General features: G+C 42.2%; 1 protein-coding gene across 1 annotated transcript in view; it reads right to left on the bottom strand.

Moving 5' to 3' along the window:
• ndufs4 (NADH:ubiquinone oxidoreductase subunit S4) overlaps window positions 1–17,615 on the bottom strand; it is a 61,081-nt gene that overhangs the window by 653 nt on the left and 42,813 nt on the right. The window contains 1 exon segment of the mRNA XM_060906678.1: window positions 1,668–1,840. Coding sequence (XP_060762661.1) covers window positions 1,668–1,840 — 173 coding nt within the window.

Below are 17,615 nucleotides of genomic sequence, written 5' to 3'. Positions count from 1 at the left end.
ATGTTAAGCAACAATAAGGCAAAAAAGACCATTTGAAGGAACTGGATTTGACTCTCGGAGACTTCAGAGCTGAAAGCAGTCCATGACATCTATCTGTGACAAATTATATGAGCAAAAAAAAAATGCAGATGGTGGGGCTTAATACTACAACTGAGAAAAGATAAAAAGCTGTTTGATGTATATGAAAAGAGTCGAACTCATTTATAAAGGCAAAACCTGGATGTCCAACCTGTATTAGAGAATATTTAGCACTGTTAAAGCTAGATGGCCTTTTGATTTCATAAAATCGGTGAAATTCAGTTCCCTCTGAAATTTGGTCATTGTGATATATGTTTATTTCTGTAATCTCATCTCATCTCATTATCTGTAGCCGCTTTATCCTGTTCTACAGGGTCGCAGGCAAGCTGGAGCCTATCCCAGCTGACTACGGGCGAAAGGCGGGGTACACCCTGGACAAGTCGCCAGGTCATCACAGGGCTGACACATAGACACAGACAACCATTCACATTCACACCTACGGTCAATTTAGAGTCACCAGTTAACCTAACCTGCATGTCTTTGGACTGTGGGGGAAACCGGAGCACCCGGAGGAAACCCACGCGGACACAGGGAGAACATGCAAACTCCGCACAGAAAGGCCCTCGCCGGCCACGGGGCTCGAACGGGGCCTTCTTGCTGTGAGGCGACAGCGCCAACCACTACACCACCGTGCCACCCCTATTTCTTCTGTAATACCTCACAAAATATTCTTTGGCTGGGAAGTTATTTAATATTTGAGGGGATTCCCGAGCAAATAATCTGCATGAAATCGCTCGCTTCATGCAGTCAAGCAGACAGAGGAAGTCCGTGTGTGTGCGCATGCGCAGGTTTACCTTGACCGTGCACTGACAGTTCCATCATTCTGTTGCTAAACAAACAGCTGATCACACCGAGGTGCTCGCTGAGCGCCGATATTTATTAGTTTGGTTCTGCGTTTCCTTTCCTTCGTATATAACATAACGTCTTTTCTTCTCGCTTTCCGTTACTGTAGTCGGTCTTTCACGTCTCATTCACACACTCACATCCTCCATTTTTCTCTCCTGTTTCAAATTTGTATCCCACAATGCCTTGCGCGAACGGGGAAACCCCACCACGTCATGCATGACGTAGTATCTTGAATTGGGTCATGGTGAAGCAGGAAAAAAAAAATAGTGGAGAATTTAGGGCCATGTGGCCTTAAATTCATTAATTGTTCTATTTTAAAAAAAAACTAATAAAATTGGAAGTGATTCAAATTCAGTAGTTTTCAGTCCACTAAGCAAAAATAATTGGGTGTTGGGGAAAATTCTTTTTATGACCTACACTTGAAAAATCTGAAAGGCAGTCTAGCTTTAATATCTTAACTCGCACTATTTGTGTTACTGGTGATTATGAAGGGAATCTGTCACGCTGAATATGCAAAATGTTTTAGGCTTTTCTCTACGCAACTTGTCATAAGGGTGCACAAACTTTCACACTCCGCTGTATACATAGGTATAAAAGTGGCATGCATTTTACAGAAACAAGCTGTAGAAGTAAAAATCGCCTCCCAATAAATAAATAAATAAAAAGGTTTTATTGAATGTTTTTTCCTGAGTACCAAAGATGTGAAGAGCAAACTGGATCTTAAATATGAGATATGAGCTTACGTCGAGGCCCAGCCCATCAGAGGATTCTCCCATCGCTCACGCGTATCAAAATCCATCTTCCACTTCTTGGTGTTTTGGACGCCTGACTGCATGGCATTGCGAGTTGGTACAAAGATGCGCACTTTCCGAGTTTTGATGTGCTCCTCTGGAACACCGGTTAGTGCTGTGATGTCCTAGAGAGAGAGAGAGAGAGAGAGACTTTTCATAAGTTATTATTTGTGTTCAAACACTTTTTCGAAGGTAAACATGATTGGGAAGATATCCCATAGTCTATGTTTGGTTAAATGTAATCTTGAGCTCACGGTAGGCAGCCAAGAAGGAAAGAAAAAAAAAAAAAAGAAGCAGCAGCATTAAAGAGCTTGGCAGGCCTCACACACTTACACCTAAAGGGCATAAAAGCCCAAATATTTCCTTTTGAATGTAGATGCGCACTTTGTCTAGACAAGCTAATTTCTCACACTTGAAATGCTGCGAGACGGCCTATTGTGATTTTTTTTTTTTTTTCCCCACCACAGGGCTTCTGTCACAGGCCAGAAACCTGGATTTCAAGGTGTTAAGAGTGAAGAGAAAACACTTCCTCACAAGTGAAAACAGCTCATCTATTGAGAAAGGAAACAAACTGGATTATTTATGGGGAGAAAAAATAAATAAATAAAAATACCCATACTTCTACAGCAACAAAAACAAATTATATTGTGTCATTTAATACAATTTTATCAATGGTAATTTCACCGCTTGACAAAACGCCATCGATTTTAAAATATATCGTTTTGTTTGGAATCAATATTTAAAAAAAAAAAAATTAATAAATAATTAAAAAAAATTCCTTTCAACCAGTTACGAGTACGCTATGCTCTGAAAGCAATCTTAACCGACCGCATTTATGAGTAACAGGATTCTGCTGAAAGATTGCGAGCAGAGTTTTCGAGGAATTAGTCAGTGAGCTTTGCGCTGTCGGCCACACACACACACAGCATGCTACCGGTAGCCACCCAAAGTTCCAAGCCTCAGAAGCAGCTCCCCTTTCAGCTTTCCTTCACACGTTTCAATGGCCATTACAACTTCAAAGAATCAAATTTTGATCAGCGTCCGTCATCTGCCTGTCGGTTCACTGTAAAAGCGCCTCTTTAGCATGAACCTTGAACAAAAGACACACTCGCAAATTGGTGTGGAGCAGAGTTTTGGCATTTAGACAGACTGAATAATAGATGGCCAAATACAGTACCATAAGGCTTCCTTCAGGCAGAGACAAGGTGAGATTTATCAACAAGGTTCTCTCATATCATATGTCATTTTATTCACTTATAATCGAGTAAGCCTGGAATCAATACAAAAATAAATGCTTGCATTATCGTTCTGCCTTTGGGCATATAATAATAATAATAATAAAAGTAAACATAATGGGGGGAGGACCCAAATTGAGTTTCTCAGTAAACCTGTTTCGGTGTTTTCCGGCCCTAACGTTAAACATGGAAAAAGCTCAATTTAATAAAAAGGATCAGTTTAAAGTGCATGTCTTGAGCATTTTCACAAGTCGTTTCAGTCCAAAAATTCCTTATAATTAAATTGTGACAGTTTGTGTTACATTGATTCTCAACAGAAAGACAAAAGTAAAAGCGAAAACATCCAGAATCTGATTAACAGTTGATCTGCCGATCCAAACGTCACTATGAGGTCTGTGGAATTAACAGAACACACTCCAGCGAGCATTTATATTCGCATAAACTGCTGACAAGAAGAGGAACGTACAGATCAACGCTCAGACTTGTGCTCAGATGAAGGTGCATATTGGGGAGGGGGGGGGGAGAACACTTCGCTGCCCCTGCAATGTACAAAAAAAAAAAAAAAAGCGTAGTCTAGACTTTTATGCCTGCATACATTAAGGCAACAAAAACTAGGAGGGTGATCCTTGCAACAGACGAGAGCACAATGGCCCGTGCACAAAGCAGGAGACGGTGGCTTAAATATGGTGCTTCTTAGGAAAGAGAAAGAGGGGACAAAAAAAATTCGGTGTGCAAAAAAAAAAAAAAAAAGAACCACAAAGGGAGGGGGGGAAACACTGCACGTTTCTCCAGCCATGTACAGGAAGCAAAATGAGCACTATGAAGTTTGACACTATTCACGGGGCCCTACAATCCCTGGTATGCAGACAGAATGCCAGGCTTAAGAGCGGGGGAGGAAAGCTGGCATAGTGTTCGTCACATAAAAGCGTGTCTATATTTCTGACACCTCTACGAATAAAGCGTATGGGAGCCCTTTCACACCGAGACCGAGGGGCAAGCTGGTCAGGAGACAAGCATGTCAGGGAAATTTGGAGGGGGGGAGGCACCTGAAGTCAGGTAGAGCCCAGTTCTTACTGGACGTCTAGACTATGAGCAAAGATGCTCTGGGACAGCGTTCGAAGTTCTCTGGGAATTTCACTAGAATTAGAACAAATTAAAAGTTCTCGTGTAAAAAGGTCTTGGTGAAAAGCTAACATGACTGAATGGCAGTCACAGTTCCCATTAACGATTAATGCATGGCTATATATTCTGCTACAAGTTCTGCTGGAGTATTTTTCAGTACTTAGTTGGATGCCCTGAAATTCTTCATAAGGTCTGAATCCGGATTGTGGTCCACCAGCTGCTCCCTGTTCTGAAGTTTTAAGAAAATTATAGGATAGAAAGCATTCCCAGGTATTTTACCTGGCAAAATTATTCCATAATGATGATATACCGTAACATGACTCATACAGTGGTGCTTGAAAGTTTGTGAACCCTTTAGAATTTTCTATATTTCTGCATAAATATGACCTAAAACATCATCAGATTTTCACACAAGTCCTAAAAGTAGATAAAGAGAACCCAGTTAAACAAATGAGACAAAAATATTATACTTGGTCATTTATTTATTGAGGAAAATGATCCAATATTACATATCTGTGAGTGGCAAAAGTATGTGAACCTTTGCTTTCAGTATCTGGTGTGACCCCCTTGTGCAACAATAACTGCATATAAACATTTCCAGTAACTGTTGATCAGTCCTGCACACCGGCTTGGAGGAATTTTAGCCCATTCCTCCGTACAGAACAGCTTCAACTCCGGGATGTTGGTGGGTTTCCTCACATGAACGGCTCGCTCAGGTCCTTCCACAACATTCCGATTGGATTAAGGTCAGGACTTTGACTTGGCCATTCCAAAACATTAATTTTATTCTTCTTTAACCATTCTTTGGTAGAACGACTTGTGTGCTTAGGGTCGTTGTCTTGCTGCATGACCCACCTTCTCTTGAGATTCAGTTCATGGACAGATGTCCTGACATTTTCCTTTAGAATTCACTGGTATAATTCAGAATTCATTGTTCCATCAATGATGGCAAGCCATCCTGGCCCAGATGCAGCAAAACAGGCCCAAACCATGATACTACCACCACCATGTTTCACAGATGGGATAAGGTTCTTATGCTGGAATGCAGTGTTTTCCTTTCTCCAAACATAACGCTTCTCATTTAAACCAAAAAGTTCTATTTTGGTCTCATCCATCCACAAAACATTTTTCTAATAGCCTTCTGGCTTGTCCACATTATCGTTAGCAAACTGCAGACGAGCAGCAATGTTCTTTTTGGAGAGCAGTGGCTTTCTCCTTGCAACCCTGCCATGCACACCATTGTTGTTCAGTGTTTTCCTGATGGTGGACTCATGAACATTAGCCAATGTGAGAGAGGCCTTCAGTTGCTTAGAAGGTACCCTGGGGTCCTTTGTGACCTCGACAACTATTACACGCCTTGCTCTTGGAGTGATCTTTGTTGGTGGACCACTCCTGGGGAGGGTAACAATGGTCTTGAATTTCCTCCATTTGTACACAATCTGTCTGACTGTGGATTGGTGGAGTCCAAACTCTTTAGAGATGGTTTTGTAACCTTTTCCAGCCTGATGAGCATCAGCAACACTTTTTCTGAGGTCCTCAGAAATCTCCTTTGTTCGTGTCATGATACACTTCCACAAACATGTGTTGTGAAGATCAGACTTTGATAGATCCCTGTTCTTTAAATAAAACAGGGTGCCCACTCACACCTGATTGTCATCCCATTGATTGAAAACACCTGACTCTAATTTCACCTTCAAATTAACTGCTAATCCTAGAGGTTCACATACTTTTGCCACTCACAGATATGTAATATTGGATCATTTTCCTCAATAAATAAATGACCAAGTATAATATTTTTGTCTCATTTGTTTAACTGAGTTCTCTTTATCTACTTTTAGGACTTGTGTGAAAATCTGATGATGTTTTAAGTCAGATTTATGCAGAAACATAGAAAATTCTAAAGGGTTCAAAAACTTTCAAGCACCACTGTATGTAAACCGTTATTCCACAAAATCGGGTCGTACATGAGCTGATAGCCGAGTCGGCTATACGCCATGTACGACGAGACTGAGGGGAATAACTTATTCTATCCACATTCAGTGGATTTTGAAAAACAGAGCATTTTTATTTTTTGCAAATTTGATAAATAAAAACTTTATACAAATATGCGACAAAATCATTTCCACTTAGAATGTAAACAAACTGGCGAAATGACTAGCAATTTGTGAAAAATGCGATAATTCTTGAAAAAAAAAAAAAAGATACGTTCTTACCATCAAATACTTTCATTCCATATTTTGTTGCTTTTCTTTTGTATTTTTTGGGGTTTTGTTTTCAAGTGGAGTATTTTTATTTTGTCCTCAGTTGGTTCAGTAATACCATAGATGCCGCATTCTGCGTAGAATCATACATCATCCTCGCCGCCATATTGGATGTGGCAAAGTGGAGATTCTTCAACCGTCTCTGGTATAGCGTCTAGACTCTGGAACAGCCTCCCACTTTCATTGCGTCAATGCACCTCCCTTTCATCTTTTAAAACCATGCTCAAAACTTATCATTTTACCCTTGCTTTCTCATCATAATGCTGAATGATTGAGGTTATTATTTTTATTAATAATTTTTATTTATTATTATTTTTAATTGTATTGCTGCATCATCTGTGTTTTTTACTTTGTTGTTGATTCTGCGTCATGCTTTTGTGCCTTTTAACTAGTTCTACTTTGACTTTTATTTACAATTTTTACACTCTTTGTAAAGTGTCCTTGGGTATCTTGAAAGGCGCTTCAAATAAAGTTGTATTATTATTATTATTATTATTATTATTAGACAGTAGCCGAGAATAAAGATGCCTCATTCATGTGCTGCGTTTAACTGTACCAACAGGTTTACCGTCCAAACGAGATCACATGGGATTACCTTTCACAGGTGAGACTGGAAAAATACTTTTCATTGTATTTGGTCATTATAACGTAATTTTACGAACAGATTTTTCTGACTTTGTGGCTAATATGAAGTCTCGCGCATAATAGCCGCTCGGTGAAACCTGTCTCCAAACAACGAAGTATTTCCTTCGTAACTACGCTGATTGTTGTTAGTTGCTTAGCTAACTTTTCACATACTATGTAGGTTTCCCAAAAATAAAGACATGAAAAAGCAGTGGGAGACAGCTGTGCGACGGGAAGGGTTTTCTGCTACTCCGTCATCCATGCTCTGCAGTGAACACTTCAGAACGGAGGATTTTGACAGAACAGGTCAGACAGTCAGGATCAGAGAGGGAGCTGTTCCTTCAGTCTTCAGTTTCCCAGCTCATCTCCACCAGGTAGGTGTATAGTTATAAGCAGTGAGAATTAGATAATACAGCGCCACACTATGATGAACATTTTTGAACGTATGATGAATGTTTTTAACCTTTCTGAATGTGAAGGAATCAGTGATGTATTTTGTTTTGGTATGACGTTAGAACCTGGCCGAACTCAGTTTGGCGGTCATTCAGCTCACTTTATTCAACGAGAGTAGGTCTGTGTGGTGACTCAATAAATAAAACAGTAAATTTTTATTTTCATTCACTATTTCCAGTTTTTCCACTATTTCCATCATTTATCATATTCAGTCTTGTAGGTTGGTTATTGTGGCCTCAGGTTTTGGTAGCTTGCTACGGTATGCTGACTGATTAGCTTACCTGAGCTATCTATCGCGTATCTGTCGCTAGTTTGCAGTGTACAGGGTATTTCGCACACTATTTATAACCATCACATTAAAAGTTATACGTGTTGTTTTGATGCCTGTTTGTTTCCCAAATATATACCTACGTGTGTGTCTTAATGGGTGAATAAAAGGCATCGAGTTAAATATTATTGTAGAAAGGGGCTTTATGAAGTTCAGTCCATTTACTTGCATTGGTTTACGGGGAAGATTTGCCACATCCAATATGGCGGACACTCTGACGTATCCCAGCAACGGGCCACCCAGCTCAATGCGGCGTCTATGTTTATATGTCTATGAGTAATACACACTGCCATTTTCTTCTTCTTCTTTAGGGTTTTTTGGTGGTTGGCAAACAAACTTAAAGGTGCATTACTGCCACCGACTGGGCTGGAGTGTGGAAAAGTAGATTTTAAATTTTTTTTTTTGGGGGGGGGACCATATTCTCATTTCATCTCATCTCATTATCTCTAGCCGCTTTATCCTGTTCTACAGGGTCGCAGGCAAGCTGGAGCCTATCCCAGCTGACTACGGGCGAAAGGCGGGGTACACCCTGGACAAGTTGCCAGGTCATCACAGGGCTGACACATAGACACAGACAACCATTCACACTCACATTCACACCTACGGTCAATTTAGAGTCATCAGTTAACCTAACCTGCATGTCTTTGGACTGTGGGGGAAACCGGAGCGCCCGGAGGAAACCCACGCGGACACGGAGAGAACATGCAAACTCCGCACAGAAAGGCCCTCGCCGGCCACGGGGCTCGAACCCGGACCTTCTTGGTGTGAGGCGACAGCACTAACCACTACACCACCGTGCCGCCCCGGGACCATATTCTTTTAGCCATTTTTGTTTCTTTTAAATACTTGATAAAGTGATATAGTTAACTTTATGTGCTCCACCATTTTGTTTTTCTCTACTCTTGGTATATGCGCTGATAGCCTAGTAGAAAAGTAGCCAATAAGAGTTTGTGATTGCTCATATCTAGTGAATGTGGATAGAAAAAAGTTATTATTATAGAAAAATAAAAATAAAAACAGTTCTGGAAAAAATTAAGATCTCATCTCATCATCTCTAGCCGCTTTATCCTGTTCTACAGGGTCGCAGGCAAGCTGGAGCCTATCCCAGCTGACTACGGGCGAAAGGCGGGGTACACCCTGGACAAGTCGCCAGGTCATCACAGGGCTGACACATAGACACAGACAACCATTCACACTCACATTCACACCTACGGTCAATTTAGAGTCACCAGTTAACCTAACCTGCATGTCTTTGGACTGTGGGGGAAACCAGAGCACCCGGAGGAAACCCACGCGGACACGGGGAGAACATGCAAACTCCACACAGAAAGGCCCTCGCCGGCCACGGGGCTCGAACCCGGACCTTCTTGCTGTGAGGCGACAGCACTAACCACTACACCACCGTGCTGCCCCGGGACCATACTCTTTTAGCCATTTTTGTTTCTTTTAAATACTTGATAAAGTGATATAGCTAACTTTATGTGCTCCACCATTTTGTTTTTCTCTACTCTTGGTATATGCGCTGGTAGCCTAGTAGAAGAGTAGCCAATAAGAGTTTGTGATTGCTCATATCTAGTGAATGTGGATAGAAAAAAGTTATTATTATAGAAAAATAAAAATAAAAACAGTTCTGGAAAAAATTAAGACACTACTGCAAAATTATCAGTTTCTCTGGTTTTACTATTTATAGGGACGCGTTTGAGGAACACGAACATTTTTGTTTAATTCCATAAACTGCTGACATTTCCCCCAAATTTCACATAAAAATATTGTCACTTGGAGCATTTAGTTGCAGAAAATGACATCTGGTCGAAATAACAAAAAAGATGAAGTGTTTTCAGACCTTGAGTAGAAATCAAGATCATACTCGATTTTAAGCAACACAATACTAACACTTGAACTGAGGATGAGTTCAGAAATCAATATTTGATGGAATAACCCTGACACAGCTTTCATGCGTCTTGGCATGCTCTTCACTAGTCTTTCACATTGCTCTTGGGTGACTTTATGCCACTTCTGCAGTGGCGGAGCCAGACAATTTTTCTAGGGGTGGCCAGACTGAGACCAATGTTCACACAGGGGTGGCACATAAACTGATATCTTCTTCCTGTTATTTTTCTGTGTGGCAAGTCGCTGTAGGTCTAGTGGTGTTTCTTGGTCACTCACTCATTAATTCGGGCAGGCAGTGACTGCCATGTAGAATTACATCATGAAGACCTGCATAATACGCTTTTTAATATATTAATAAGCTGATTAAAGGGAAAAAAAACTCTTAAAAAAGAATAAAAAAAAGAGAAGGTACTTATACTCATGACCATGGCACATTCCAATTTTTGAGAATTCCGTCCATGATTCGGAAAAAGGAAACTCTGAGGCTTAGTACAGAGAGGAGACGACAGGATCAGGACACTTCGACCAATGACCATTTCATCCAAAGCCTTTTTCAGACACACTATCAATTATTTTATATTTCAGGTATTCCTGTGTTCGCGAACAAAGCCCCCGCGAGAGCGCTGCTCTCCGCCTAAAGATTTAACATGATCCAGCCGGCTTTAAAAATTAATAACTCGGCCAACGGAGCTCAAAGCGAAGCAAAATTTGACAGGCACCTCCCTCTAAGCCTCCACCTTGGAAAGAGCATGGTCTCAGGTCGGTAGGACCGTGCCTCGGCCCAGGATTCGTGAACAAAGCCCCTGCGAGAGCACTGCTCGGCGCCTAAAGATTTAGCATGATCCAGCCGGCTTTAAAAATTAATAACTCAGCCAACGGAGCTCGCAGCGAAGCCAAATTTGACAGGCACCTCCCTCTAAGCCTCTCCCTTGGAAAGAGCCTGGTAGGACTGCGCCTCGGCTCAGGATTCGTGAACGAAGCCCTCGCGAGAGCGCTGCTCGGCGCCTAAAGATTTAGCACGATCCATACTATGGCACTCATTTGCTTTACAATCATGTGTTTTGCTTCGGTCAAATTACATTGAGGATTCCTCCTTTTTTTTCGAACAAACAAATACCTGAAATATAAAATAACTGATTGTGCGTATGACAAAGGCTTTGGACGAAATGACCTGTATTCGTACTCGATGATCAGTAGAAGCATCTTATCTCCAGAAAAGCCTGACTTTTTTAAATAATATGGGTCAAAACCACACACATCTATCTTCGCTCGACCGTGCAAATCGTGGTAATACTGAGAAAATTCAGCATAGTTTACAGACACGCTTTCAGCGGCTGCCATCCTAGTCGCTTTGTATATCCGCCATCATGGCAGGCGCTCATGATGTAGCACATTTTGATCACGTGGTTGCAAGTCATCTATAGACAGCTACTTCTTCTTCTTCTGTAATTGTGTTGGTTGATATTCAAGTTGAGTGTATTACTGCCACCTACTGTTTGGGTGGAGAACTACAGGTTTGAGTGCGCGCTGTTGAATTGCATCCATATAGGAACAACTGCATACAGACATAGTTCTGCAAAAAAGTTGCCAACAAAGCGGTGCTGGGGTGGCCGGAGGGGTGGCCAGAGATTAATTTAGGGCCAGCACTGGCCACCCCTTGGCTCCACCCCTGCACTTCTGGTGCAAAAATTCAATCAACTCCGCTTTGATTGATGGCTTGTGACCATCCATCTTCCTCTTGATCACATTGCAGAGGTTTTCAATAAAACTTCCTCCAATCAGAGGAGCCCATTTTGAACCATCCTTGCCACACGCTTAACCCCAGCTGCCATTTGCCATTTTTCTTGTGCATCACTTGATGTCATCCTATGGTTGCTGAGTGACATTTAAAAGAGTTGATGATCATCCTGATCAGTGGAGAGTCATTTTCGCCCTCTGCTAGTCTGTAACTTTATTGTCTCCAATCTCCACCCAAACAGTACATGGCGGTAATACATTCAACTTGAATATCAACCACCACCAACACAATTACAGAAGAACAAGTAGCTGTCTATAGATTACTTGCAATCACGTGGAGGTTTGGAGATTGGGCTGGCCATGACAGGGTCTTGATCCTATGGTTCTCCATCCACACCTTGATTGACCTGGCTGTGTGGCACGGAGCAATGTCCTGCTGGAAAACCCAGTCCTTGGAGTTGGGGAACATTGTCAGAGCAGAAGGAAGCAAGTTTTCTTCCAGGATAACCTTGTACATGGCTTGATTCATGCGTCCTTCACGAACAAAAAACCTGCTCCATTCCAGCCCTGCTGAAGCACCCCCAGATTATCACCCATCTGCCACCAAATTTCACAATGGGTGAGAGACACTGTGGCTTGTAGGCCTCTCCAGGTCTTGGTCTAACTTATTCAGCGACGATGTGATGGGGAAAAACTGAAAATTGGACTCCTTAGAGAAGATGACCTTACTCCAGTCCTCTGTGGTCCAAACCTTATAAGTCTTTAAGCAAACCTCAGCCTGGCTCTTCTTTGCTTCTCATTGATGAAGGGCTTTTTTTTCTAGCTTTGCATGACTTCAACCCCATCCGGAGGAGCCCGTTTCGAACCATCCTTGCCGCGCACTTAACCCCAGCTGCCATTTGCCATTCTTCTTGTGCGTCACTTGATGTCATCCTATGGTTGTTGAGTGACATTCAAAAGAGTTGATGATCATCCTCATCAGTGGAAAGTCGTTTTCGCCCTCTGCCAGTCTGTAACTTTGTTGTCCCCAATGTCTGCTGCTTGATCTTGTTCTTATGAACTGCCATCTTTGACGTTTTGAGGATGGAAGCAACCTCACGTTTACTGTATCCCTCTTCTAGTGAAGCCAGAATTGAACCCTTCTTTTCCTCACTCAAAACTTCTCTTAACTCTTTTTTTAAATACATAAATTTAATTGGAATACCAAAATATCTAAGGTACTACTAGCACTGATTTTGCCTTCAAAACTGGTCCTATTGCAAGAGGATAGTGATGGCCACAGCAGTGGTTTTTATACCTTTCCTTGTAAAATAAGATTTGGTTCAGGTGATCACCTAATCAGTACCTCACTCAGTAAAATGGTGTGTGCTTGTGTTGAAATTTCAGCACAGACCCTGGAATGAAATGGCTGCCATACATGGAGATGCTGATTTAAGAAAAAAAATTGAAGTGGTCTCTTAATATTTTCCAGAGTTGTATGAAAATGGTATATTACATGGACAAGTGTTTAAAATGGGAAAATATGCCACTCTTATTTTTCATACGAACTACATCCGGGACACAGTGTCACTTGTGAGGAAATCGATGAAATGTTTTTGATAAATTTGGATCCTTTTTGTTTGTGAATGTGTCTATATAATAAAAAGAAAAATCACATGTTGGTTTGAAGATATGAAGTTTGTCTTCTCGTGTTGAAGAACTCGTGAAGTTTTTCATATGAAATACATCCTGGACCTGGGTGACATTTCCTGATATTTCACTCCGATATTTCAATCCACTTTTGCGGATGTGTTCATATAATATAAAGAATATTACATGGTAGGGCGGCATGGTGGTGTAGTGGTTAGCACTGTCGCCTCACAGCAAGAAGGTTCTAGGTTCGAGTCCAGTGGCCGACGGGGGCCTTTCTGCGTGGAGTTTGCATGTGGGTGCTCCGGTTTCCCCCACAGTCCAAAGACATGCAGCTTAGACTAATGGGTGGCTCTAAATTGACCGTAGGTGTGAATGGTTGTATGTCTCCATGTGTCAGCCCTGTGATGATCTGGCGACTTGTCCGAGGAGTACCCTGCCTCTCACCCACAGTCAGCTGGGATAGGCTCCAGCTTGCCCGCAACCCTGCCCAGGATAAGCGGTTACAGATGATGTATGGATGGATGTTACATGGTGGCTATGCTCACTCGTGAAATATGTTCACCACTCAAACTTCATATCGTCACACCACCATGTAATATCCTCTATATTTCATATTTGGGAGCTCTTCAACTTCCCAGTAAACTGCGACACTGAAGGTCATCAAGTGGTGAACCAAAACATACAGCCAATATATGTCTCACTAACGTGTGCTTCTTTCTGAGATATGTCAAGGCAAAAATCAACTGCATCTTTTTGAACTGGCGCTTATGCTGTGTCACAGTGCATTATAACACACACAGGAACGCGCCATTAGCCCTTTTCCTCATACAGGAGCCCACATATGCCTGTGATTGGCTAGTGTCAATTAAACTGACAGTGGAGAAAGACTACTCCACCCCTCGTACTCAGACAGCACAGGCGGTTTTGCTCTCTTGGCTCCTGCTTACGGATACCTGGGTCATCGTTAGGATTCGAACTGATGATAATCTCAAATCTTTTCTGTTGCTCCACTTAGCAGTTCCTTAAAATCAGGTTTTTTTTCCCCAAAAATATTGCTGAACTTGATATGCAAAGAAACATGAAGTGAAAGAAAGCATGGTGTACCTGCACCACCAAGTCAAACTTCCTGTTCACTATTGGCCCTTTTCCACTACCCTTTTTCAGCTCACTTCAGCTCGCTTCAGCTCACTTCAGCCCGACACGGCTTGCGTTTCGACTACCAAAAACCAGCACGACTCAGCTCGCTTCAGCCCTGCTTAGCCCCTAAAACTCGCACCGTTTTGGAGTGGGGCTGAAGCGAGCCAAAGTGAGCCGAGTGAGGCTGGGGGCGTGAGCAGACACTCCCCTGTGCACTGATTGGTGAGGAGGAGTGTCCTCACATGCCCACACACGCCCCGCGAGCACGCTGGGATCTGTAAACACCGTAAACCCGGAAGAAGAAGAATTATGAATTACGAGAATTATGAAGCCTTATGCGCCTCGCCTCATCTATACGCTCTTGCCAATATCTGTTGGCGTTGTCGGTGACAACAAGCCACAGCACCAAGACCAGCAGCACTAACGGCTCCATGTCCTCCATGTTTATTGTTTACTATTCGGGTCGTGAAACTACCGCTTAAAAGGTCACTGATGTCACTGTTTGTGCTGCTTAACGACATCACGTGACGTCCACCCACTTTTGCTAACTCCACCCAATGTGTCCACCCACTTCCAGCCAGCACGGTTCAGCGCGGTTGTAGTCGAAATGCAACTCCAACAGCCCCGCTCAGCTCGACTCAGCACGGCACGGCTCAGCCCGACTCAGCCGCGTTTGTAGTGGAAAAGCGGCATATGCGTCCTGAACATGGCTGGAGAAAATAAGTTTGGGAATTTCCAATCAGCACTACAACTTTACATTCTCCTTGCCAGAGGGCTAACATTTTAAATATGTCCTGAATTTAGTTAGACGCAGCACTAGTATTCTAACTTTCCAACAGCCAAAAAAAAACACCCCCCGACTCTTAGAAAGTCTTAAATACTTCTCTTAAAAACGCCTGGTACTCTGTCTCTCATCAAAAAGGTATTTGGTGAAGCATATGTTTTGCAGTTCAGAAGAGCTTTGTGTTTGGGACACGCTCGGTTGCTGTGGGAATCCCCCTGTGGAGGAGCTTCAGTCGTCCCAGACACTCAGGTAAATGGCTCCCTTGCCCGTGAAGTTAGTGAAGTACAGTTTATACAGCTGCCTTTGAGACAAGTGCTCTGGAGCACCACACACGCAGCAGCATGACTGTATGCCGCTTGATAGCAATTGCAGGCCTACGTGCGCTGGAGAGGGAATCTGACTTATAAAGCATGTGGCGGTGACCTGAGGCAAAAGTTCTGAGCCAGGCTCTAGAGTCGAAAATAATATATGAGAACGTAGATAGCGAGTCATTCCCATCAGATACAGGTGGAACCTTTCATGCCTTTCCCAGGTGTAATTTAATCAGCATTCAGATGAACGATTTCACAGAACTTAGATTTAGAATACACCCTACTGGCATTCCCACATTCTCTCTCACACACACACACACACACACACACACACACACGTACGTTAATTTAACCTTGAACAGAATGCAATTTCGGAAAACAAAAAGAATTAAAAATAACCACCACCACCTTCCGTAGTCGGCACAAAAAAATCAAAGTCTATTGGAAATTCACCAGAAGACTCCTAATGAGGAGTGAATAAATTATCACTAACTCACTGAGCCTTGCACATAAGTGAAACTCTTCTGTGTGGTTTTGAAGCATTTGTTTTATCCCATGCCAGACTGTGGAAATAATACCAGACTATTACATGAGCACTTTGCCCTTGTTCATCACCTGGGGGGAGGGGATCATTTCCTGTTATTAATCTAGGGGTGGGTCCTCATCCGAAAAAGTGCAAACGAGTCTTTTAAAAAAAAAAAGCTGTGCTCGTTTATCCAGAGTAAACATCCCTGAGGCCTGCGTTCATTTCACAGATTTGCTGAAATCTCGGAAATCACATTGAGTGCAAGTTTATAATGGCGTCGAGACACACAAAATAAATAAAAGCAGAGAAACTAGGAGAAAAAAAAAAAAACCTCAATTAAACAAACCTTAAGATCTGTAGAATTGCACACATTGTGTGCACGCTCGAAAAGTGAGCTTTCAGCACCCGTGCGATCAGGATGTTATTGGATGGGGATTGACCTCTCAGACATGTTGACAGATTTCATCACTAGGTCATATATTGTTAAGTCAATGAGCATTAGACTTCCAAAAAGGAAGCAAAACCCGACCCTTAACCTCACCAGCTGAGTTGTGTCTGCGTCGGCTGTTGCGCAATGCGCCCTGGTTGGCCATCTTTGAAGTGAGAGGACTGCGCTAATAACAGATCGGACGTACAGGGTCACTAATAGAAACAAACAACATGTACTACTTGTGTGAGTGAAAGGAGGGTGCAGTTGGCACCGAGGGTCAAATCTATTCTCACGTTACACTGAGCAGTCTGGGTGGGGCAGACTCTGTGTGTGTGTGTGTGTGTGTGTGTGTGTGTGGGAAGAGGCATTTCCGCATGCTATAAGCCACATGCCACCTGTTTGTTTGGATTCAACGTCTATGGAAAAAGCTTGGCGTGTCGTGTTGAAACAGAGCTCCTTTTTAAGTGTCACTCACAAGCCATCTGGCTTGTTTGCACTTTTTGGAACAGAATGCATTCACTGAGACGTTATGTGGCAAAAATGGTACCATATGTGTGCGTCAATATTTAGCAAAGAGCATGAGAAATGACCTCACACGCACCTGGAGCATCGCAGCTTTCAGCTGAAAGTGATAATGACGGATATGCGATGATGGAATAGTCAATTACAGGCATGCTCACCAGCAAACAGGTTAAAAAACAAACAAACAAACAAACAAACAAACAAACAGACGACACTAATCTTCAAACTTCAGAGAAAGCATCGCTCAGGAGCTGACAAACAGAACTAACATGGGGTCTAGAAGTATTCTCATTGAGGAAGTAAGGAACTTGTTGAAGAGCATTAGGTGCAATGATACAAAAAAAAAAAGAAAAAAAAAAACACAAACCCAAAAACAAGAGTGCTCTGAGAGCATAATATCCCCCACTGGGAACTGTGCCATAACTCTGGTAAAATGCGACTGAATTGAACAAAATTGCAATATGCGCATTACCGACATATAACAAAGAATCTGGTCAAGTTTCGTGAAATTCCTCCAGAAATTGTGAGAGGAGTTGATTTCAAAAGGTGAGTACCCTTCCTGGGACGGACATCGCCACGACATAATCTCCCTTTGGGCCTTTCAGCCAGCAGGGGATAAAACTTCTGAGGGAAGTTGATTTCAGAAAGCAAGCGCACTTTGATGAAATTTCCAAAGTACAAGTTTGTTAATAATCAAGAGTATAACTCTGGTAAAATTTGCCCAAATTAAACAATATGTGTATAACTGTCATATAACAAAGCCTTTTGCCAAGTTTGATGAAATTCCTCCACAAATTGTGAGAAGAGTTGATTTCAGAAGAACGTACACCCTCATGAAATTGTCAAAGTACAAGTTATTTAATCAAAGGTCAAAACTCTGGTAAAAATTTTCACAAACGAAATTAAAT

This window comes from Neoarius graeffei, chromosome 24 (assembly GCF_027579695.1).
Source record: "Neoarius graeffei isolate fNeoGra1 chromosome 24, fNeoGra1.pri, whole genome shotgun sequence".
In the NCBI taxonomy this organism is placed as follows: Eukaryota; Metazoa; Chordata; class Actinopteri; order Siluriformes; family Ariidae; genus Neoarius; species Neoarius graeffei.
This window is presented reverse-complemented; position numbering and strand designations above follow the sequence as displayed.